The sequence below is a fragment of the Volvox carteri genome, assembly GCF_000143455.1.
Source record: "Volvox carteri f. nagariensis unplaced genomic scaffold VOLCAscaffold_35, whole genome shotgun sequence".
NCBI lineage: Eukaryota > Viridiplantae > Chlorophyta > Chlorophyceae > Chlamydomonadales > Volvocaceae > Volvox > Volvox carteri.
Genome location: NW_003307578.1, coordinates 1,157,525 through 1,181,222, shown reverse-complemented (window position 1 = coordinate 1,181,222; position 23,698 = coordinate 1,157,525). Strand labels below are relative to the sequence as shown.

The following is a 23,698-nucleotide window of genomic DNA, read 5'->3' as shown; positions in this document are numbered from 1 at the left end:
TCCCCGCCTGCCACACCGTGTGCGTATTCCTCCCCACTCACGCGATTCAGGCTGTCGGGTGTTTTCGTGTGAAGGTATTTAACTGTGTGTTTTCCCTCTTTCCCCGCCGCCGTTCGCGTCCTGTGGCGTCCTGTGCCCTTCGCCTCCCCCCAGACGCCCCCCCAGCGGTGAGCCGTTGAGCTCTACGCCGCATGCGGTGTACCCCCGTGGTGGTTCAAATCATTATTCCCTCCCTTAGTGTTTGACGCCATTTCCCCCCACCCGCGCCCTCACCCACCCTATTGCACATTCCTCCCTACCCTCCCCCACCTCTGCAGGGTGTTCAGGAGGCGGGTGGGTTTGTTGTCGTACAGAGCCAGGTGGCGGCTGCTGCGGCCCGGGAGGCCGCCCTGGCTGCAGCTGCTACTGCTGCTACTGCCGCCGGTGCCGCAGCCCCCGGGGGCGCTGGTGGTGCTGTTAGCGCCAAGTGACGTCATATCAACCCACGAAGGTTTTGAGGGGCATGAGGTCGCTGTTTGTGCCCACCGATAACCCCAGGCAACCGCTACTCTTCCCCGCGAGCTGTCTTCCCGAGCCACAGGCCCAAGTCTAGCAGCAACAACAACAAAAGCGCAATGACGACGCTTTATTGTTGCCGAGCAGTAAAGAGAGATGTGAGAGATGTGTGAACTGGTAGTAGTCTTTTGACGATGGCAGCTCTTGAGGAGACCGACATCAGCAACATTAGCAATGGCGAGGGCGAGGGCGAGGGCGGTTCCCGCTTGATAAGTGAAGAATTATTTGCGGTTTGACTACCTGATGGTTGTGGTGATGGTGGTGGGAATCTAGACGACCTGGATGACCTGGCTGGAGGAGATCGAATACGCCGCACTGTCTTACTGCGCTTCCACCGTCCTCACCGCCGCCGTCTGTTTTGATGATTCGATTATGACTTTGCATTCGCCGCCACGACGTGTATTGATTTGAGAGAAAAGACGAAATTTGAAGGCAGGTTCGAGACCTGTGCCGTACATAGTGCTGTACTCTTATTGGGGGGATAGGGCGTGGGGGAGCCCCCGGTTGTACAATACACCATAGTGCTATACCACCACAACAACAACCACGCATTACCACCCTAGGCATGGAGCTCTTGTCCCTGTCGCCATGCTTGCTGGTGGCAGGAGACGGAGTTCGCGAGAAGATTGATTGTTGGCGGCTAATCTTAATGGGACGAGGTGGGGGGTATTGCCCTCGCTTAGGGGCCTTACGCTCGGGCGCCCCAGGCTTGTTGCGTTGTGCTGCTGTTGAATTTTCTGGAAGATATCTCAAAAAGGGAGGGAGGTGGGCGCGAGGACGGCTGCTTCACCTCGTTTCTGTGTACAAAATCTACCGAATTGGGCTTTTGCGGTGGCTGCGTGGCGGCTGTCGTACCATGTACTATGCGCATTGCAGTACAAGTGGATCAATGTGCATTTTGCATTAGGCAATGCCGTACTTTGGGCGGCGGCATCGACGACTTGAGAAGACTGGGGCCATTTGCCGGCGGTGTAAACTATCATTTGGTACTTTAAAGGTGTCGTTGCGAGATTGTTTGTTGACATACGCAGATGCCCAGTGCGCGTTGAAGCGCCCCACTGTAGGTTCCTTGATTTTGGAGGTCGTACTAAGGAGCGTGGACAAAGCCGCGCGATGTTGTTCATGGGTGCTCCTTTGCATCCGGAAATGTGAGGGGCCCCTGGTGGGATTGGCCACTCATAGTTCGGGGAGGAGCAGCCGGAGTAGCGGTAATACCACTCAGGTGTTAGGGTGGTTGCCCTGGTGGGGGGGGGGCACCGCGCCAGCTCAGGAGATGGGGCGGGAGGATGTGGCGGCTCGAGAAGAGGTGGGGACGAGGAGGCGAGGAGGAGGGGAAGAGGGCGAGAGAGGTGGTTTGGAGGAGGGTGAGGGACGGATGCAGCGACGCGGGACTTTCAAGAGGCTTGTGCGCGGGAGGAGGAGGAGGAGGCAGAGGAGTTGGAAGATGCGAAAGGGGATGGACGGGGGTGACGGCCGTTGTGGAACGGGGTCGCAACCGACAGGAGAAGTTGAGGGTGCGCTTTTGGAGCTTCGTCGATATTACTTCGTGGCCGGAGAAGCTGAAGCTGGGAGAGGCGGCCTCGTGCCCCATGTTGTTGGGCGGGGAGAGGATGCTGAGGGAAATGGGGGGCGGAAACAAAAGGATGGCTGCGCGGGGGAGATGGTGGCCTGCAGTTCTGTACATAAACAATATACTCCCAACGTTACGCTGCTGTTGCGATGGCAGCCGTAGCGGCAAAATTTGCGCCAACTATGGAAAAAAAACACGTCCTGGGGACCGCCCCCACCCCGCGCCCCTCCATATGCTGGTTGGTGTGTCCACTTCTGCCTTGAAGCGGGAGTGCATAGTGCCAGGATTGGTTTGCCTGGTCCGCATAGGCGCGGACCTGGATAGGGTAGCTTAGGGTTTGTTCTATCGCACACTGTGCTGGTAGTAATTGCGGAAGGGACGGAGGACAGAGGTGTCATTGGTCATGTTTTGACAGCCGCCAACCACAGCCGTTTGCTGGGGAGCCACCGGCAGTTCCTTTATTTGTTCGTCGTGTAGGACGAAAGGGGCCTCAAGGGGCACGTGTACATTACGGGTGCTGCCGAGTGCTGTGTGAGCTGTGACCCCTACGACACCCCTACAGTACGGCACCTGCCTGAGTTGGGTCCCACACGGTGTTCCGACTCTGCCCAGTTGGTTGATCCGTGAGGGGGACCTGTGCCCGTGCGATCTGTATATTCTCTCCCTCTCGCTCTCTCTCTCGCTCCCCCTCTTGCTCTCTGTCAAGGGTCAAGACACCGGTCCGATATCAAACGACGCCGCAGTTCGCTTCAGGGGTGGATCTCTTCGATGCAGTGTGCGCGCTGCCCTTTTATGCTTGTCCTCATTTCGCGTGAGGAGAGCATCACGAGAGCATGAGAGTTGTAGTAGCACCCGGGGAAGCCATTGCCCATGCACATGCAGTCAAGCAGCTCGTGCAACCTGCAGCTCACTGCATCGCACCCTCCTACATCACCAATCACGCCTGCTCTCCGACATCTGGATGTTTACCTCAACTCCAGTGCTCACATCGCCGTTCCCCTTCGGGACCGGTCGGGACCTTGTGCTGCTCCTTACGCATTCCCATTCCCGCCCTCGCTGATACCCCGAAAAACCTCTTTTAGTACCAATTTAATTACCAGAAGGAAGAAAACGAACTTTGCTTCACCAGCAGCTTGCCTTGCCACGTGGCTGTTTGCTTTACGTTGGCCCGCCGCTGACTTTTTTTCCAGACGGCATGCAAAGGGGATGCGTACGGCATTTGATGCCCTTCCGTGCTTGCGAGACGCATAAAAGCCCATCGCCAGCTCAGTTTTGTCGTGTCATAGAAAGTAGAAGTTTGTGATTCGTAAGTTCATACCCGGTGAGCGGCTCCCTTATTTATCGTTTCCTTGGTCCCTACCCAACTCCCACACGAGCGAGTGCTCGCTCGTTGCGCCGCCAAAGAGGCCGACTTCAAGCAGTCCTGGTGAGTTGGATAAGAAAAGCGAAATCACCTTCACGTCGGAGCTTGACTCATGGTTGCGGCGTAACCACAGTCAAGCCGCTGTCTTACTTGATCTTGGCAAATAAAACGGCCAACAGGCCGTAAACACAAGCCAACACAGGCCCACAAAACTTCCAGATTTTCATAGCACGTTCATGCCAATCAAGATGTTTTTTTCCGAGCACGTTGCCCTACGCCACGTTATAGTTGACTGCCGAGTTGCGCGCGAGTCCTTTCCTTCTTCACCCGCCTGCTCTTCGTTCATCGTGCAGGTAACACCGAATACCGCAACCGAGCGGCCTGGCAACACCCTGAGGTGCTCAACCTCTCCATTACGAGACCACGTTTTGGAGACAAGGGCCTTCATTCGGGCCTAAACAGTTGTCAGCTAAGGCGGTTCCACGATGGCGGCCGGCCGCAATACGCACCGCGCCGCCCAGGTTGCCGCAGCCTCTGCCATTCTTCCGCTCCTCATCACGCTCTTCTTGCGACCGTTGTCGGTTACCGCTTCCGGTCGCTCTCTGTCGGCTACGACTGTTAAACTTACATATAATGTAAGCGTGGGGCAGATTTTTGAACAGCGGGGCCGTGTTCATGGTGCGGAAAGTGCAAGAGGACGCAGGAACGTTGAGATTGGCAGGACGGAATAGTTCAATTTAAAGGTAGATGTCTTCAACCGTTCAAACCTGAGCGACCCACATGAAGCTAGCATCGAATCAACCGATCGGAACTATTTATGATGTGGGTCGCTCATGCCCTGAGCTTTAATCCTCAGTCCTGTATTCGTACATGTCTTTCGATACCCCACGCAAGCAAAGCAAGCAAGCCAAGAAGTAAGACAGCATTTTACCATCCAAAGCTGGCCTTTCCTGATGTTTCGGCGTCCTTTCTGTTTCTTTTCATCCCATGGACAGAGCTCAACCGGCAGCCCGGCCCAAGCATCAACTGGCGGCGTGTCTTCATCCAAGAGCAGCAACGCCGTCAGCTCCCAGCCCAGTGGGACCATCACATCAGTCACAAATCCTCCTGCAAGCGACCTGATCGCTTCCATTAACGGTGGCGCGGTATCCGTCCTGCCGGCCGGAACCATCACGCACATCACCGATCCGGACACTGGCGGCTTGGCGTCCGGCTGGCGGTCAGCGTCACTTGGCTGCGTTGATTGCAACTTTACTGACGTCATTCGGGTGAGACGCGCAGGCAGCGTCACGCTATGATGATGAAATAAAGGTCGCCGTAGTGAAAGATGTATCTTGTCCGTTCGATCGCCGGGCGTACGATAATGGTCTGCTGGCAATCCTTTTGTGCTGTTTCCGTTTGGATTGATCCTCTGATATTGTGTCGTTTGTTTGTTTCTTTGGGCCGCTGCTAGCAATAATGAATGTGCGTACGTTTCCCACCCGACCGTGCCACAGCGCCGTGCCGCCGACAACGCCAGCATATATGCCGAGATCGCGCCTTGGGCCGCGCTGGTCTTCGAGACCGACGGTGCATTCTCGGGCAGCAGGTATGTCCATGCCAACACTGCATGCTTAACACTGCATGCTTACGTAGCTGATAGTAAAGGGCTAAACAGTAAAGCGCCAAAGTGCTAGACCACTGTTTGCATGTGCTCGGTTCATCTCTAGCACACACCTAAAAATGGCTCTAGACCCCCTTTCAGCATTTTTTGTTCCTTCCCTCGTATTGATTTTCCGCGTCCTTGACTGTTGGGTGGCAATGTGTCGCGCAGTGTGCTGGACATGTGGGTCAAGGGAGCGGGCGTGGCGCGTGTTGCCTTGTACCTGAAGGACACTCGACAGCGTCGTCTGAGCGGGTAGGGTGGTTTCCCGTTGTTGCGCGTTGACCCTGCGGTCTCTCTCTTTAGGACACAGTTTTATGCCTCAGTCAGCGCGTCATTGCCGCTGCCCTTCCGGAAGTGTGACAGACTGTATTCAGTGGCTACGATTCTTAGTAGCTGGCTGCTGGAAACATGCTGTCAAGAGCGCTTTCGCGCGTAGTTAGTGCTGTGTGCACCGTACTGTACTGAGCTACGACAGAGTTAGAAAGCGGAATGGCGTATGCCCCACAGCGACTTCCCTTGACGTCGCCAATATCGCACCGTGCGTTGAACACGCAAAAGGAACATAGCGCAGGAACCTGTAATCTCATGTTTTAACACAGGACGCCAGCCGCGCACGCGATGTGACATGCCTGCTATTCCAGCCCCACTTGGGAGCAAACGTAACTGCACGACGAGCAAACGATTCTACGTGCGGTTACGAACACGTCGCAATATACCCGAAACACACGCTTGTGGCCCTTTCCTACGCTTCATGCACCGTTCGTCTGTACCTAACGACAGTGAAGTCCAGTACTCGAGGCTGGACAGCACCATTGCCGACCAGCAAGGCGTGGTTGTTCTCGGGTCGGACGACGAGGGCTGGATTCGGTTCCAGATCTCCCTGGCGCAGCTGGCGACCATCCCTGGCACTACCATTACCCAGATTGCCGACATTAGCGGCTGGAACCGCATCGTCGTGAGGGACGTCAGCGGTGAGCTGATACGGTTGTGTTGAGAACAGCGCCGCTGACCAGATTTAGCTCAAAATGATCTGTTTGATTTTCGCCTTCCATTCTCACGTTAGAGAGTATCAAGCAGTATGATGATGATCAATCCCAATGCAAGCAGGCTTTACATACCCTGTTAGTATATATGACGTCGTGTCGCTTTGGGGGAAACCCTCTGCATCAGGCATCGGCTTCAAGCTGCAGCTGAGTTCCGTGCGCCTCGTGTCCCTGGGCTTGTCGGCGTCCGAGTGGAACGGAGTTGACTTGGCGCCGCTGCAGTTGGGCATGCCAACCCCGGCCAAGCTGCCTGTGCTCAACATAGAGACCACTCAGGTTCGTACGCCATACGTAGTGCATATGCCGTATCCCGGTTGTACATCTCTCCTAAATGTCCCTTGGGCTTCTTGCTGATCACGTCACGTACTGATCAAGTTAAAAAAACATGAAGGCATGGGTATCGTTAACCGTGCGTAGGCCCGAGCTTGAAGAATGTGGGCTTGGTCCGGCGCGGAATGATATGCTTATCTCCGCGCCTCGGTTCCACTTTTGCATCCCGTTTTTCGCCCGATGCTTATGTGCGTTATGTGCTCTGACGTAACTTGCAGAACGACCAAGCAGCCCCTGCGCAGCAGAAGTACATTATGAAGCTGAAGTCCACGGCGAACTTAGGCACCCTCAAGTCCATTTGCCAGGTGCGTCATTACTAAAGCGCACGTCGCAGTGAGCACGAGGACCCCCTGCCTGAAGACGGTTAACAAGTGGGAGTTTACGTGACGTGGCGAGGATTGGCAGCAGCCCAGTGCCCGAGGATAGGTACAGGCTAGGTACAGGCTGGTGTGGCCGGGACCTTGGGGAGTGTGCGAGACAGACCCTTCGTTAGAGAAGGACTCCTGTCGTACGGCATCTAGCAGCAGTGCATGTACGAGTCCTTAGCATCTTTTCGGCGGCAGGTTACGACACCTGGACGACTACAATATAAAAAGAGGCCGTACCGTCCTACGCGGTTCGTTCCCTGTAGGAGTTGGCTGGCGCGATGCCCCAGGGCGGCTCCCGCTTCCGCGGCGCCTGTGATTCGTTCACCCTGGGTGCCGTCTTCGACCTGAGTAGCCCCGACGCAGCGCCCCTACCGTGGTCCTTCCAGTCCTTCACAGTCAACTCGCAGGTGGGCATTAGCAACTTGAGTGAGAAGGAATTGAATGTAACTTTTGCACCCCACCACGTGCCCTTAAGCTTTTGACTATGTTCCTAACCACTTACGTCCATGCGCTGGCACACAGGTTGACTTGGAGCGAATGCGCTCCACGCTGGGCGCGTCCCTCGAGTATATGGAGGTCGACCTCCAGGCTTCCCTCGGCGTCGTAACCACGCACTCGAACACCGCTAACGGCACTAGCTCCAATCCTAGAGGCGGCCCTAATGCGGGTGTCGGTCCTAAACCGGTCCCGCGGGAGGACTGCGTCTGCGCCGAGGTGTACAAGCCGGTGTGCGGTAGCGATGGCCAGGACTACAGCAGCGCCTGCCACGCCTGGTGCGCGGGCCTCACCAGCTGGGCGGCCGGCACTTGCAATGGCACTGGTGTGGATGATGCTTCCAATGGTGGTTTCCGATCTGCAGAGACTTCCGAGTCTAACCCACGGTCGTGGGGTCTGGACCGCATTGACCAGGTGCGCGAGGAAAAAGCCGATGGGCGCAAGCGAGGGCCGAGATTGAAACATATATTGGATGCGAGTTCGTGGGACCCCTACGCATATGTAGTAGTACTGGCGCGTTCTGTTGATGTCTTGGCTTTGTACTGCTGCGCCTGGCTGGACCTAAACTCTTTTCGGCGTACCCTCTTGCCTGCCGCAGTTGAACCTGCCTTTGGATAACGGTTACCGACCAGGACGCTTGGATGGTAGTGGGACGCACGGTGAGTGCTGTGCGGTGTCACCGCATGCTGACTGAAATATAAGCAGCCGCTTCTCTTCTTCAATGGTGCGTCTATCGTTGAGCTCTCCCGTTGAGCTCTTCGACGGGTCCCTGCCCTGCTTACCTTATCTAGTCCGCATCTAGTCCCAATCAGCCAACTGAGTTCTTGCTACATGTGGTTTACATCGTACCCAACAGTCTTCATTCTGGACACCGGCGTGCGCACCAGCCACGTTGCCTTCTATGGCCGTGTCGGCGAGGGCACGTCCTTTGTGGGCAACAGCTACCAAGATGACAACGGTCATGGCACCCACGTGGCTGGTAAGACTTTTGGGTAATTGGGGGCCTCTAGTTATGATATTCATTTAGGTTCGCACCAGTTGTGCGCTGTCGATGAGCGCCTTGATCTTAATTGTCTCGAAATGTGTAACTCTTTTTCTGTCCCGCTGGCCAATTCCCCCGGAGAGAACGCCGCCGCCTTGAAAACAACCCTGTCCGTCAATAACAGGCACGGCCCTAGGAGCTGTGTACGGTGTTGCCCGCAACGCGATTCTCCACCCTGTCAAGGTGCTGGACTCTTCGGGCAGCGGCTCGTACTCGAACATCATCGCCGGTCTCGGCTGGTACGTACGCATACGTACCACCCTGTAACAACATACATAGCTGATTTGCAAGTTACTGTATGGGCAACTGTCCCCTCCCCGACTTACCCCAGAACCTTACATTCCTTGGATCCAATTGGAATATCGGCTTGCTTTCCTTCCCGACGGCCGTATTGCCCTTTGGATAAGCTAGGTTTGGATGAATTGTGTGCCCGCTGCACGCACCTCGTCGCTCCCGCACCTGACAGGGTTAAGGATTACGTGGGCCGCAATGGTATCCGCCAGGCGGTGGTAGGCATGTCTCTGAACGGGCCCCGCGCCGCCAGTTTAAACGACGCTGTGGCCGACCTTACCAACGTAAGCGGGTGAAGGTGCACTGCCGGTCCTGGTGCAGGCGGTTTTCTGGATGGTTGGGTCGCGTGATGCTCGGTTACCGTTCTCGTTGCACGTGAGGCGCGTGTTCTTTCGTACATGCTTTCCGGACTTGGCGCAGGGCAGGCGGTGACATACAGCCCATGTGCCTGCTACCTGCTCGCATAGTTACATGTACCTATATTTTTGATGTACGATTCGCCTTCATAGCGTTGACTACGGCTGTCCCTTTGGTAATGGACCCTAGGCCGGCGTGGTCGTCGTGGTAGCGGCTGGCAACAACAACGGCGGGGACACTTGCAGCTACAGGTACAGTATAATCACCAATTCACCCCAGGAAAATGGGACTAGCTAGGCCGGCGTGTAACCCATAATACTTGAAGCGATGGCCACCCGACTCCCCTGGCATCGAAAGTTCAATGCTGGCCTCTTGTTTTGCCGCGCACGTACACTTGCCTTGCTAAAAACTTGTTCACGCGGTCGTCACCACACATCCCCTCGCGTTGCAGCCCCGCCTCTGCTCCGTCCGCCATCGCGGTTGGTGCGACCAACAAGGATGACTCGCTGGCATCCTTCTCAAACGTGGGCAGCTGCGTCTTCACCTTCGCACCCGGGTCGTACATCGTGTCGGCCAGTTACTCTGGCGACAACATGGAGGCGACCATGTCGGGCACAAGCATGGCAGCCCCGCATGTGAGTGCAGCTTAAAAGATAGGAAGGATATCATTCCGCTAATTTGTACTCTGGGAAGTGGATGGGAGGGATAATGCGCGCTATAGCAAGCAAACGGACTGGGTTGTCATAAGCCACTACTACCTGAACGGGTTTCATACAAAGCTTGCTGACCTATTTCCCTTGCTATTCACGAGCGTTAACATCGTCGCTGCCCACCTCCCTTGCACCATCCGCCGCCACAGGCTGTTGGTGTGGCGGCGATGGTTCTGCAAGGTACCTCTGGTGCTTCTGTCGTTACCGTCCGAGACAGTATTGCAGCCGCGGCCGCAAATATCAGATTCATCTCGTCGTCACCGTCTAGGCTCCTCAATGCGCAGACAGGACGTCTTGCACCCTCGTCCTCCACGCCGGTGCCAACCGCTCCGGCTACCCCCACACCGACGGTTGCACCGACGCCTACCGCTGCGCCAGCCCCTGCACCGACCGCAACACCCACACCCACACCGACGCCAGCGCCGAACTCCGGCATGACGTTGCCTGGTGGCGTCTTCACATGGCCGTGGTTTTCTACCCCTACCCCCACGGCGGCGCCCACGCCCACACCCACGCCTACACCCACGGCAACTCCAAAGCCTACCTCCAGTCCAGCGGCTGCACCAGCGCCATCTTCGACGAATACGCTGTTTTATAACCCTCCCAACTGGTGCAACTCGTGCGCTTGGTGCATCATGTGTTCTTGACCCATACATCCATAGCTTGTAGATAGAATGCAATACGCGTTCGTATATCGCATGCAAATACGGTAATCATCGTTAATACGATACAAGATGTACGCTGGTACAAGACGTACGCGGTAGACGTGTGCATGCAGGCTAATGACTGTATATAAAACACTGGGTAGTACATAAGTCGCAGGGTATGGTAGGGACAAATGCTTGCTAGTTTGTGTGCTTGTTTGGCAATACAAGTTTTTGACAGCGTTTCCTTGTGTGGACGAATCCCTTACCGGGTGTACTTGCCCGATGCCATGTGCGGGTAGCAACACTTCTTCCCTGAAGAGAAAATGACATGTCGTACAATTGCAGCACGTCATATAACGTACGCACAAATTTACTGTACATAGGTGGCTGTCACCTGTAACGCATATCATCTCGCCTCGTCCCTAAATATGTGAGCAAGTGCAAGCAGAAATCTGAAAAAGGAAGAGAAGCAATGACTAAACACCCTCTTGTGCCTAAAAATTGCCTGCGCCTGCATGCAGGCTGTAACCCGCAGTGTGCCTTTACCAATGCCCTTTTCCAAGGAACTTGTCGCAAACTTCCTGTGGGTGTCCCTCAATTGATTAATGGCAGTAATCAACTGAACAACCGCTTTGTAACCGGCAGCATCCTGGAGTTGTTCGTGAAATGCATTGTTGCTATAAGAGAAATTGTCATTGCAATTTGTTATATGTATACCATGCTGAAGAGACATGAGCCGAACTGCGAAAGGCCTCACGAACCCTAAAGACCACGAGCAACGACGCGGGAGGCCGGGGGCGACGCGAACAGGACGGGCGTGCGGGGCACACGCTGAACAACAAAACAAGATAAAAGCATTAAACTCACGTGCCCTATTTATACCGCGCTGAGGACACGGGCCGCGGCGTAGTAACCGAAAACCTACTACTGCAGAGCATAAGGCCTTTGGTTTTAGACGCTTGTGGTGAGAATAATACGCCTCAGCTACTGTTCGAGCAAATAATTAATTTTTCGGCGAACACTTACTTGGATGTGGGTGTGGGCACACATAGTTTTCCGACATGAAGTCCTTTTCGTAATTGTGATGAGCGAAACGGTAGTAAACGCCCAGTCTCATGCAAAGCCGTGTTCAAAGATTGGCTTTGCCGTAGGTGAAAGTGCAATGTTAATATGTTCCATCCGGGCACATTACCACACGCCGTGCCACCCAGGCCTCGACATTTTGCCATCTGCCGCACAAGCATATGGCTACAAGGCTTTGCTCAACGCCCCTCGTCAGCTGCTGTCCGACTCGTAACCAGTCCAAACCATGTCTCTCACTGCAACAGTCAAGCAAAGCGTTCCCAACACACCTTGCGCAAACAAAACCCTTCGGCTCCTCCTGCTGCTCAAGCTTTTGCTGCTGCTGCCCTCCCACGGGCTTAAGAGCTGCTGTACGCCATGATAATCATTCACGATTTACGCACAAATTTCACCACCGCTACCACGACCATATGCACATGCTTCCTTTCCCTAAAAAGAGTATCATGCCACGGCAGCCGCAGAAGTCCGCTAGGCCACACTGCACCTCCGCGGACGGATTCATGCTTTCCTCCGTTGGGAACCTTGCCGTTGACCAATAATCACAGTACTCAGGCCCCAAGCATGCGATAGACAGCAATGAGGTGGCTATGAAGCCCACGACCCACATCATCGACATTATCCCCTCTTCTGCGCTCCAGTGCTCCTTTCAGAACCCACATCAAGATCCCTCGGTGCCCTGGATAACAACGATATACATCATATACCAGCAATGCCGGGACATGTGCAGGCCAAAATAAGCCATGCATCTGCTCACTCACTCACTCGCTACGCCCAAAGCCCATTCATATCACTTCTACTCCCACCAGCCGCATGCTGCTACACAATCTCACATCAGCTAATGCAAGCCTTCACATGGATTAAGCAGCCAGCAGGGTTCTAGCTATTCCTGTTGCATACATATGCGTTCTGGATCCAGATTCGCCCTGGACCTTGCCTAAGATCACTCTCCCCTTCAATCTGGGATAGAAGATGAAACGCCCCTAGATCCCTCTAGGGGAATGCAATTCGAAGATAGCTACGTGTGTGGTGCACACGATGCAGCATCATAAGCGTCGCGTGCCGAATGTTCTCCCTCCCCCTATCTCTCCATCCCTCCATTATCTCCAGGCTGGTCTTGGGAGAGGATGAGGATTACAGGAGTGCGGAGCCTTCGCGTCCCCAATCCAGGAAGGCCTATCCAACCATCCGCCTATCAGGCCAGCATATGCTCACTATTATCACTGCGATCCCATCTACCGCTGCTGGCTCAGTGGTGCACCCGGCTTACGCAGACCATCCATTACCAGTCATCCAGGTAATTCTTGCCAGGCTTCTTGGAGGCACCACCTGTGCCTGACGTAGCCGTGCGGCCCCCACCAACACTCCTGCCGCCACCTCCGGCAGTGCCTGGCGGGATGCCCGTGCTGCGGGCTCTGGACAAGCCGCCCTCCACATCCTCCCAGGTGGCCGAGTCGTTGTCCCAGCCATCACCGGTGCCATCGTCGTCATCCCAGCCCTTGTTGTCCCAGGTGACGGGTCTGGCACCGGCCGCAGGGCTCCTGCCGGGCAAGGTCGCCGAGGCAGCGGGCGCCATGTTGGCGAAGAGGGTCAAACTGCAGGCGGTGGTGTAAGGTGAGGTAGAGGCGGCCGAAGGCAATGCGGTGATGGGGGAGAGGCCAGGACGAGTTGGGCAGGGAGGTGGAATGCATTCGAGAAAGCGTTGCATGGTAGCAAAGAGGTGCAGGGTAGGGACATGGTCGGTGGTCTATGGTGTTGTGTGTATGTGTGGCCAGGATGTGACCGGATGGGCACTCAATCTCAATGTGTCCATATGCCCCAAAACAAAGGGGTGAGTCGGCACTGCGGAGGTGCTGCGGTGACAAGCCGCACCACCCGCCTCAGCCCCCAGCACCACGAGGGCACACACACCCGGGAACCTTGATAACCGCTGACCACAACTGTTTTGTTCCCCGCTCCACCGTCTCTCTAATTAACTTGGCAAGTCCTCGGCCCTGCCACAACCAGCTGGCGCCAAAATAACCGGTCATTTAAACATCTTGGCAACCTCACGGCGTGGTCTTTGCCGTTGGAGAGGGTTTCAAATGAAAGCAAGGCTCATCCAGCCCACCTGCATGCTGCCCGGGCAACCCCATGCCAGCCTCAACATCTACCTTGACGCCTGCTGGCTTTCTTCCAATACCCCTCCCACACACACCTGCTCATGGGCTGCTGCTGCTGGCTTTTGGCCTGCTGCATGTTGTTAAGGGCTCGGCGGCTGCCCACCAGGACCGCTACCACCACCACGACTGCCACACAGCCACCAACAATCGACCTGGGCGAGGGTGAAATGAACAAATAGCAGCAGCAGTGTAACAGCAGAGTTTGGAATTCGAACGTGCACAGACCAGAAAGAAACTGTGCGTGGCGGTAGGGGAACACAAGCAAAGCCGTAAGTAGATAATTTAAGGTAGCTGAAGCATCTCCACATAGCAGGGCATAACATGCAATTGCACCAGAGAGGATCATACACCGCAGCCATTCATGTTCCAGTTTGTGCACAAAACATGCACACAACAGCAATACTAACCCAACTATGAACATCCCCTTCCTACATGCATCCAAATTCACAATTACTTACCCCAGGACTGCAGGTGAGGTAAACATGCTAGTCGCTGGCAGCAATGCAGGCCCTGCTGACACCAACACCTCGCCATCACCTTGCCGGCTGTCCATATTACTGTCACCGCCTGCCGAAGCAGATATTGCCGCTGTCGCTGCTGCTGCACCCTCGGCAGTTGTGGTGGCTGCCGCTGTCCCACTCGCAGTAGTGCTAGTGCTGACAGTCGCCAACTGGCCCCCGTTGCTGCCCAGCAGTGACGCAGCCTCACTGTCAGCGGCAGTGGTGGTGGTGGTGGCACCATACAGTGCATTATTGCTGGTGGTATCACCATTGCCAGCAGTTGTGCTGTATGAACGTGTGGTGCCACCATAATGTGTATGCGTGTGATGATGGTGCTGCTTGTGTGGCAACCAAGAGGATGTCCAGGATGAAGAAGTAGATGTTAAGGAGGAGGTGGGGCCACCCAGGATGGTGCTCAGGTCATTGCTTCTACTGCTGCCACTACTACTGCTGCTGCTGTACAGGCTGTTGCTGCTGCTGCCGCTGTACAGGCTGTTGCTGCTGCTGGAGAGGCTGCTGCTGCTGCTGCTGTACAGGCTGCCGCTGCTATCAGCCGAACTCGTTGTACTGCCATCATGGTTGATGCTACTACTGACAAGGCCACCAGTGTAGCTTGCAGAGTCCAAACTGGAAGTAGTAGCATCAGTTGCGGAGGTTGCCAGACTGTTGCTGCTTCCTCCCATGTCACTTCCAAAGCCAGCCAGGTTGCTCCCCTCACCTGCAATGGCAGTGGCAGTAGCTCCACTGTCAGAAGCTGCAAGTACAAAAAGAGGACACTAGAAGCATGGGCAAAGATCCGGAGCAGGAAAGGAATGCTTATGTGAGGTTTGGAAGGTATTCAGCTGCAGCTGGACTGGCTAGTATTCCAGTTCCATTGCATACGCTTAGAAAGCAGGTTCAAGAGGCCTAGGCAGGCAGCGCTACCAAACCGTAAACAGTGCAAGGAGTGGCCCTAACACTTGAAAACCAGGTTAACAGCCATTAGCAGGCTATGTACCTGCCCCCCTTCCAATATTGATGAGGCAAGCCATGCCATGAATACCATCACTTCGATACTATTTCTACCAATTCACTGCTGCCTGTTCACTTCCAAACCAACAGCATGGTCTCCCTATAGCTAGCAACTCACCATTGCTGATGCCAGAGTCATCGGCATTACTGAAACCAGAGCCAATAGTGGTGAAGCTGAAGTCATCACTGGTACTGTTTCCATTGCTGCTATCGTCAATAGTGGTCCCCATTAACCCAGTGTTAGAAGAAATGTCATCATTCGCTGCATAAGCCTCAGCTGTCGCATTCCCTGCATAAGCCTCAGCTGTCGCATTCGCTGCATAAGCCTCAGCTGTCGCATTCCCTGCATAAGCCTCCGCAGTGGCATTCGCTGCATAAGCCTCAGCTGTCGCATTCCCTGCATAAGCCTCCGCAGTGGCATTCCCTGCATAAGCCTCCGCAGTGGCATTCGCTGCATAAGCCTCAGCTGTCGCATTCGCTGCATAAGCCTCCGCAGTGGCATTCGCTGTATAAGCCTCAGCTGTCGCATTCCCTGCATAAGCCTCCGCAGTGGCATTCCCTGCATAAGCCTCCGCAGTGGCATTCCCTGCATAAGCCTCCGCAGTGGCATTCCCTGCATAAGCCTCCGCAGTGGCATTCCCTGCATAAGCCTCAGCTGTCGCATTCGCTGCATAAGCCTCCGCAGTGGCATTCCCTGCATAAGCCTCAGCTGTCGCATTCGCTGCATAAGCCTCCGCAGTGGCATTCCCTGCATAAGCCTCAGCTGTCGCATTCGCTGCATAAGCCTCAGCTGTCGCATTCCCTGCATAAGCCTCCGCAGTGGCATTCGCTGCATAAGCCTCAGCTGTCGCATACGCTGCATAAGCCTCAGCTGTCGCATTCCCTGCATAAGCCTCAGCTGTCGCATTCGCTGCATAAGCCTCAGCTGTCGCATTCCCTGCATAAGCCTCCGCAGTGGCATTCGCTGCATAAGCCTCAGCTGTCGCATTCCCTGCATAAGCCTCAGCTGTCGCATTCGCTGCATAAGCCTCCGCAGTGGCATTCCCTGCATAAGCCTCAGCTGTCGCATTCCCTGCATAAGCCTCAGCTGTCGCATTCGCTGCATAAGCCTCCGCAGTGGCATTCCCTGCATAAGCCTCCGCAGTGGCATTCCCTGCATAAGCCTCAGCTGTCGCATTCGCTGCATAAGCCTCCGCAGTGGCATTCCCTGCATAAGCCTCAGCTGTCGCATTCGCTGCATAAGCCTCCGCAGTGGCATTCCCTGCATAAGCCTCAGCTGTCGCATTCGCTGCATAAGCCTCAGCTGTCGCATTCCCTGCATAAGCCTCAGCTGTTGCATTCGCTGTATAAGCCTCCGCAGTGGCATTGGTGTCTGCTCCAGTTGTATTGTTGGCGCCATCCACAATATTGTCATCTGTCACTGCGGTAACATCATCCATACTGCCTTCTCCTGAGACGTCGGTATTGAGGGAGATGGGACTTTCAGTGCCATTAGCAGCAGCAGGGGCTAATGTATCGCCTGCTGCTAAGGTAGCGGCATTAGGTACAGTCCCCATGAGGGCGTCAGTTCCATCGCTGGCAGTGCTACCCAGAAGGCCTTCGGTGCCAATGGCAGCAGGATTAATTAGGGCTTCATCGCTGCCAGCAGCAGCAGGACCCTGTACGGCATCCCCTGCAGCAGCAGCAGTAGACAGCACCACTCTATCTTTGAAACAATTACAGCCAAAGCATACTGCTAAGTTATGACAACCTTACCTATGCTTGGAGTCAAGCCACTGAGCATCTCAGTACCAAGTGCAGCCCCGTCTGCTGTAGACGTGGCTGACCCAGAAGTTATTTGCCCCAGCTCTGTGTCACCACTGCTGGATGAGGATAATGTCGTACTATCCGTATCTGCAGCAGCACCTTCAGCCCCTGTTACATATGCCAACGTCGCTGCAGGGTCTACAGACTGGCCTGTGACACCATTGACAGTAGTTGCGGTGCTTGTCCCCCCCAGCAGATCACTATTCGTGACGGAATCGGTGGTCGCAGTGGCTGCGGATGTATTTGTTGCCAGGGTCTCATCTATAACGCCACTTGCAACTATTGCTGCTCCAGTAGCAGCAGTAATACCCGTGTTACTACTGGCGGTGGATACATCTGTAGTGGTACCAGAATTAAAGGCTGTCACAGCACCACTGCTAACCGCTGCATCCGTTGCTGTCCCAGCTGACGATGAAACCCCATCATCCCCGTATCCGCCGTAACTATCAGCGCCCTCCTTATCGGCTGTATAGGCGTCGCTGCTGCCAGTGTTCTCCAGCTCGCCCGCGACGGCATCGACAATGGCTGTAAGAGATCGTCCGTGACCTGCCCATACTTGAGCGGTTGCCTCAACCTTCTTGGCCGTAGCATCAACAAAACCATCAGCCTGTCCAGCGCCTTCGTGATCCGATGTTTCTCCAAGCCGCACAGCAGCTGCCATATTATTTGGCTTCAACTGCCAACCATTAATTCCATGTACTGTTGCGGCCTGACAAATGGCGACCGTAAGAAAAAAGCCAAACCAGATGCCCATCAGAGAGGAGCATCGGCTGAAGCTCATGGCTGCGGCGCTATTGAGGAGGGCGCCAGCACCACGGCGACACCGCGGACGGCAACGGACAATCAAGTTCCAAGATGATTAAGTATGGCGAACGTGGAAGTAGTTGGTACCTCCTGATATAACAGCTTTAGATGCTTGCCATTTAAATATAAAAAGCTACGCCTAAAGCCGGAGTCTTCAGGCTTTCAGACCGGTATAAATACAACCGCCAGCTTTATGATCAGACCTGAACTATAACTCAAACTGTTGTCTTATGGCTGACGCCAGGCTACGAAATGGACATGCATGCAAAGGTTTGAGCTGGGGAAGTAAACCAAGCATATGATATCACCGTATCACCCTATAACGTTCTCGAGATGGCATCTAGCCCACCTACTGGAATTTCAGGCAATAAGAAATTATGCTGGCAGGGCAGGGCTGCGCAATCCTGTACGGCATTTTACATGTTGTACCATGAGTTCGGAGTTTCTTCCTGTATCCTGTTACCTTCTTGAGATCATCTTGGCATATTAGCGCCATCGAAGGTTAACTCGCTGATTGATGGTAAAATGATTCCCTTCCCGGCCTTGCCCTTACCTTTTCATTACACTCACGGCTGTGTTCCGCTTCTGATTTCATAATCAATTTGCCACATGCAAAGATTTCCTTCTCTCACTTGAAAACTTGAATCCTACCCCTTCACCTTGAGCCTAAGCTTCCCGATAAACGATGCCCACATCATGCTTCAATGCCGTGCGGGAAAGGGAGCAGGCTCTTCCTCGAAACTTATCGGCTAATGCGGCAACGTTTCGGGGCCAAATGTCCGGGTCCGAGAGCCTCATCTATCGCATGGAACTACAGCGCAACCTGGAGGGTCACGGGGGTTGCGTGAATACGGTATCTTTCAACCCGACAGGAGACCTCCTTGTGAGCGGCTCAGATGACCAAAGCGTCATGCTCTGGGATTGGCGTCGTGGTGGGTAGACAATTATCGTCTTTCCCATTTGCTCCCTGCAAGGCTTCCTGGAGCAGGTGGCTTAAAGAGAATATGGCTCGTCTTACAAATTATTTGCGGCCTCCATTGCTCCGGCTTCTCGCTGAACCCCACTCCCCCGCGCACATCACCTCCTCGAGCCGCCTTCGCTCTAGCATCCAATACCTCCGCGGCAACCTTCTTCGCCGTGCAGGCTTGCGACGTCTGCGGTTCGAACCCGGGCACACAAATAACATCTTCCAGGCGAGTCGAACAGCCGCACGCGGATGCCACCGCTTGTTGGTCGGGGCTGTAGGGTGCAGCAACTCTGTGCTCGGCAAGCAAACAAAGCTTGCCGCATCGTGGCCCCTGCCTGTGTCCGCCTACCCGTCTCTGTGACGGTCCCCGTGCCCGTCCGTCCGTCCATCCACCCAGCTGTCGATCTGTGCATGATTCATCCCTGGGATGCAGTTCCCTGCCTCACCTTCTTAACCCCAAATGCGCAGCGCTTCAACCCGCCACGTTCCATAATCGACGACAATCCACCCTATCACACGTATCCCGCAACCCACAGCACCACAACCCAACCCCACGCACTCCCCACCAGGCTCGCTTTCTGCCTGGCTCGCACGACAAGACGCTAGTCTCCTGCGCTGCGGACGGACAGGTACATATGCGTGCCAAGTACGACAAATGGGTACAGTACTTGAACGACCTATCCGCGCATTGAGTATACGATGTGTTCCGAACCCCAACATGCAGCACCTCGCGGGCTCGTGTGTCGGTATATTTGTTCATGTTGGCGGTTACGGTGGCGGTATTAGCTGGTTGCGTTGGCGGTTATGGCCGGAAGGGAAGGTCCACCACTCCGCTCCTAGACAGCGCAAACACAGGACTTCGGCTCCCAGGTTCAGATCTTTAGAGTTTAAGCAACGCCGTCCTTAGGCACGTTGGGCTTGTCCCCCAGACACACTCCTGCGAAAGGGCGGAGGAATCAACACGCGACCCCGCCCCTGTCCTTTTTTTGGATAGGATGAGGGTCGGACGCGGCTCCCGGCTTGCTGCTCCCCCATCGTTTCCAGCCCACAGCAGCTGATGGACGATTGGGTATGTGTATGGCTCACCGCCCTCATCTCTGTCCCGCACCCAGGTCCGTGTATCGTACTTTCGTGAGGGCAGCTCCCGGCCCTTTACCAAGCGCCTGCATCGCCACATGGGACGAGCGCACAAGCTGGCATTGCAGCATGCTAGCCCGTACAACCCATCGTACGGCGGCGGCGCGTGCGGCGGCCCGCCTTGCTTTTACAGCAGTGGCGAGGACGGAGACGTGTGTCTATTTGATCTGCGGATGTGCGACTCGGAGCCACTGGCTCGCATGGCGGCTAGCGCGTCGTGAGTCTAGGGGTTTGCGGTTGGGGGTTCTTCAGGGTAGCGCTCTCGTCATTAAACAGCAGGGGTGAAGGGCATATTTATTACTGGGTTACTGAGACAGAGGTCGTGGAGTGGCGTTTCGGGACGAGAGTTTTGTCGAAGGGCTAGCTGACACGCTGGCGCCGATACTGTCTTCACTGTCTTTTATGTATTCTGCCTTCCCTCCCTCCTGTTTACATTGCCTTTCTTCCGCTTTAAGTTCCTTTCTCTGCTTTGTTTGCGGGGCCGGGATCTTCAGGGGCAAGGTGACCACTGGCGGCGACGGCAGAACCGGCAGCCATCAGAGCCGACAGATTATCGATTTAAACGCTATACACGTTAACCCGGCGCGGCCATGGCAGCTCGTCGTCGGTGGGGCCGACGAGGCGGTCGTCGTGTATGACAACCGAAGCTTGACGTCACTGACGTCGTCGTACGGAGGCAGCAGCGCGCGGGGTGGTGGCGCCGCCGCCGCAGTGCAGACGAGATGCCGCCGAGTAGTCGGACGGCCCGTCCTAGAGCTTTGTCCTATGAGTTTACGGAGAGGAGGAGACCCGGGAGCCGTACGGCGCCGGCCGGCACACGTCACATGCGTCATGTTTGGCCAGAACGGTACGGCGACCATGGGACAGCTGTGCAGTAGAGCGGCAGGGAGCGGCAACTGGCTACCGTCTCATCGTCATTATGTCGGGGAACTGGTGACACAAGGAGCCGTGACGGAGTTGGGAAATGCCGGGCTGAAGGACAGAAAGGATTGCATATAGACGCAAAGAGGGGCCATGTGCCCACCTGCAGAGCACCGGGAATATTCCCCCCTTCTACCTTTCCCCATGAAACCCGCTTCGCTAAACCTCCAAATTTTTCATCTTTGACATCCACGCATTGTTGTCAACCGCTCACTGTTTTACTATTTGTACGTCCCATCCGCACGCGCATGGAAAACCTTTCATCGTACAGGTGACGTACTTGCGACGTACAACGATGATGACGTGTACCTCTTCAGGCCGCCGGGCACACAGGGCAGTGGTGGCGGCAAGGGCAAGCCAGGAAGCACCGGGGACAGCGACAGCGAAGAGGAGGAGAAGAGGACCGCCCGCTTTTGCCGAGCGAAAATCACGATTACCTCTACAGCCACCGCCACTGGCGGCGGCAGTGGCAGTCGCCGCGGCGCCAAGGACACCGAGGAGGCGGAGGAGGAGGACGATGACGACGAGTTTGACAGCTTCCTGAGGCCTTCTAGGCGTCGCCGTCGCGGAGGCGGTGGCAGCGGCGGCGGCAGCTCCACTGCCGCATCGGCGCCGACAGCACCCAGCCCTGCTGCTGTTGGCGTTGCCGACAGCGGCGGCGGCGACGCTGCGGTACCAGACGATTACGTCATCGGGCGTTACAGGTACCGCTGTACGGGGGGACGCTCGCCTGCAGCTCCGAACCTTTCCTACCCGACCACTGTCCCGCTGTGCTTATCACCCCTTTGCAACGTCTAAATGCCACATTACGTTGATCATTCCTAGCTGACCCCCGTGTTCCTACGCGTGTGCTGTCTCCCCTCCTCCCCTCTGCCCGCAGCGGCCACCGCAACCGTCAGACCGTCAAAGGGGTCAACTTCCTTGGGGAGAGGGAGGAGTGGGTGGTCAGCGGGAGTGACTGCGGGTGAGCGGGGAGGGGGAAGGGAGGGGACAAAAGGGAGCCAGTGGCAGCGTGGGTTATTGGGCCTCGTTCAGCGCCGGAGGCCCAGTTCCCAGCCCCCAACTACCCATTGGGTTGCATACATTCGCCCACCTGGTTGCTGTCCTTATGGCTTAACCAGCACCTCCACCTCCACCGACACCCACACCCCCAAACCATATGCTCATCACGATCACGCAGCGAACCGCCACATATAGGCACACCGACGACTTTTACCACTAACACAGTTTTGCAATTGACTGAACGTTTCGGCTTATGAAATATTCCTATGTGAAAGAAGCGGCCGCTACCGCCACCACCGACATCCCTGCCACCGCCGCTACTACATCACTGCCACCAACGACGGCAAGCTAGTCCAGCTGGGTCCAGGCACATGGGCGCTCACCACCAACCCCCCTCCTCACGGAAATCCTCCGTTGCCGCCCATCAAGGCATATTTATATTTGGAGTCGAGACAGTTGTCGGTTGCACTGTTGGTTGCGAGGAGACACCCACGTGGTCAACTGCCTGGAGCCGCACCCCTCACTGCCCCTGCACATGGCCACATCGGGTGAGTGAGAGGGTAGTGGGTGGGGCCCGTGTGGGAACGGGGGTGGGGTGGCACGGGTGGATGGGCAGGGTGCGTGTGCGTCTGAATGAGTGGGTGCGTGAATGACGCCTGCGAAGCGAGGCTGGACTTGGGGTTTAGGTTTTCGAGGCTGTGGTTACCGTAGTTTCTGCTGTGAGTGCATGCGACTGGCTGGCTGGCTGTTGTTATGGTGTTCGGATTCGGAGCTTTGGCTGGTTTGTCACCTAAGAGGGGGGTTTGTCACCCCCCTCTCCCCTCCCCACACCTCACTCCCCGTATACAGCGTTCCTGTACCTGACTAACCAACTACACCCTGACCTAGTCAGGGAAGCTCCGTACCGGCGCCGTTGCTTGAAACCCGTTGACTTGTGCTCAGTTTGACACATGTCCCCGACCCCGTCACACACAAACCCCCTCTACCCCAGGTATCGATGACGACATCAAGTTGTGGGCGCCCACCGCCGAGTGCCCCCACACCCCGGGACCCTCGGCCCATGCGACCATGGAGAGCAACTCCCGGCAGAGGGCCGCGGACCACTCCCGCGTGCTGGGGGGCGGACGGAGGGTGGTGATTCCCAGGGCCATGCTCAGGATGCTGCTGGGGGACCTCGCCGGGTGGGGGTTGGGCTGGGTTGGGGGAAGGGGGGGGGGAGACCCAGACGTTACCATGGACAACCCGCCCGCCAGATGGTGATGGGGGTGTGGATCGGGGGAAAGTGGGAGACGGGGTTTTGAGGGGCCTGCGAGAGTTTGGAAAGCGAAGTCCCGCCTCCTCAGACGTGACACGGTTTCATACGTGGAGGCCTGCCGAGTGGGGTGAGGGGGGAAGGGGGAGACGGACACGTACATGAATGATTAGATGATTTCCTCCGCCGGGCAGGGCGAAGGTATGCCTTGCCGTGTCCGGCGAGGGACCACCGGTGGACGGAGTAAAGTGGAGCTTTCCAAGTCAGCTCGGTTGCTGAGGCAAGGGGAGGGTGGTTTCGGAGTAGCTGGGTTTGGGTTTCGAATCCTCGGAGCGAGCGATGGTACCATAGTTTGGTAATTCCCCTCGCACCACGGCCGTGATACCCTCGTTCCATCCGCGGGCCCACCACACCATACGGCGCACATACCCGCCTTGCGGGCCTGCCACTGCTGCTATTAGGTGCTGTTGACGATGGTACAGCTTTGGTGCACTGGGTCGGGTGTGGGTGCGGGTACTCTACCTCTGGTGTGTACTCACGCTAGCTATGTACCTCCTGCGCGCGCAGGGATGACGATGGTAACGATGGCGGCGGTGGTGCTGGTGGGGGCGGGAGCGACGGCACCGCCGCAGCGCGGCAC

The 23,698-nt window shown here is 56.0% G+C and overlaps 4 protein-coding genes across 4 annotated transcripts in view; 3 read left to right on the top strand and 1 right to left on the bottom strand.

Moving 5' to 3' along the window:
- The window catches only part of VOLCADRAFT_105890 (uncharacterized protein), a gene marked incomplete at its 3' end in the record, with an annotated part of 19,724 nt that extends 9,357 nt beyond the window's left edge, over window positions 1-10,367 (top strand). Inside the window, exons 14-39 of the mRNA XM_002953330.1 lie at window positions 154-167; window positions 318-333; window positions 1,161-1,214; window positions 1,587-1,919; window positions 2,688-2,748; window positions 2,832-2,936; window positions 3,532-3,551; window positions 3,842-3,885; window positions 4,010-4,123; window positions 4,484-4,756; window positions 4,985-5,076; window positions 5,302-5,385; window positions 5,914-6,104; window positions 6,304-6,452; window positions 6,725-6,811; window positions 7,138-7,281; window positions 7,397-7,783; window positions 7,968-8,028; window positions 8,226-8,348; window positions 8,536-8,650; window positions 8,878-8,986; window positions 9,024-9,077; window positions 9,249-9,310; window positions 9,511-9,694; window positions 9,919-9,949; window positions 10,054-10,367. Of these exons, the coding sequence (XP_002953376.1) occupies window positions 154-167; window positions 318-333; window positions 1,161-1,214; window positions 1,587-1,919; window positions 2,688-2,748; window positions 2,832-2,936; window positions 3,532-3,551; window positions 3,842-3,885; window positions 4,010-4,123; window positions 4,484-4,756; window positions 4,985-5,076; window positions 5,302-5,385; window positions 5,914-6,104; window positions 6,304-6,452; window positions 6,725-6,811; window positions 7,138-7,281; window positions 7,397-7,783; window positions 7,968-8,028; window positions 8,226-8,348; window positions 8,536-8,650; window positions 8,878-8,986; window positions 9,024-9,077; window positions 9,249-9,310; window positions 9,511-9,694; window positions 9,919-9,949; window positions 10,054-10,367 (3,221 nt within the window). The remainder of the gene's footprint in view (window positions 1-153; window positions 168-317; window positions 334-1,160; window positions 1,215-1,586; window positions 1,920-2,687; window positions 2,749-2,831; window positions 2,937-3,531; window positions 3,552-3,841; window positions 3,886-4,009; window positions 4,124-4,483; window positions 4,757-4,984; window positions 5,077-5,301; window positions 5,386-5,913; window positions 6,105-6,303; window positions 6,453-6,724; window positions 6,812-7,137; window positions 7,282-7,396; window positions 7,784-7,967; window positions 8,029-8,225; window positions 8,349-8,535; window positions 8,651-8,877; window positions 8,987-9,023; window positions 9,078-9,248; window positions 9,311-9,510; window positions 9,695-9,918; window positions 9,950-10,053) is intronic.
- A 4,206-nt stretch (window positions 10,368-14,573) lies between these two features.
- Window positions 14,574-14,801, bottom strand: VOLCADRAFT_63531 (uncharacterized protein; the record flags this gene model as incomplete). The annotated part of the gene is made up of 1 exon (XM_002953251.1): window positions 14,574-14,801. One exon carries the CDS (start codon window positions 14,799-14,801, stop codon window positions 14,574-14,576), a length of 228 nt encoding a protein of 75 aa, XP_002953297.1.
- Window positions 14,802-15,512: 711 nt separating this feature from the next.
- VOLCADRAFT_35244 (uncharacterized protein) lies at window positions 15,513-16,055 on the top strand (the record flags this gene model as incomplete). Its single annotated transcript, XM_002953329.1, has 1 exon — window positions 15,513-16,055. A coding segment is annotated over one exon (543 nt), but the record flags the coding sequence as incomplete, so codon positions are not given.
- A 2,487-nt stretch (window positions 16,056-18,542) lies between these two features.
- Window positions 18,543-22,919, top strand: VOLCADRAFT_42270 (uncharacterized protein; the record flags this gene model as incomplete). The annotated part of the gene is made up of 10 exons (XM_002953328.1): window positions 18,543-18,711; window positions 18,923-19,011; window positions 19,316-19,375; window positions 19,859-20,097; window positions 20,408-20,574; window positions 20,668-20,730; window positions 21,076-21,144; window positions 21,630-21,768; window positions 22,236-22,354; window positions 22,798-22,919. Coding segments are annotated over 10 exons (1,236 nt in total), but the record flags the coding sequence as incomplete, so codon positions are not given.
- Between the last annotated feature and the right edge of the window lie 779 nt (window positions 22,920-23,698).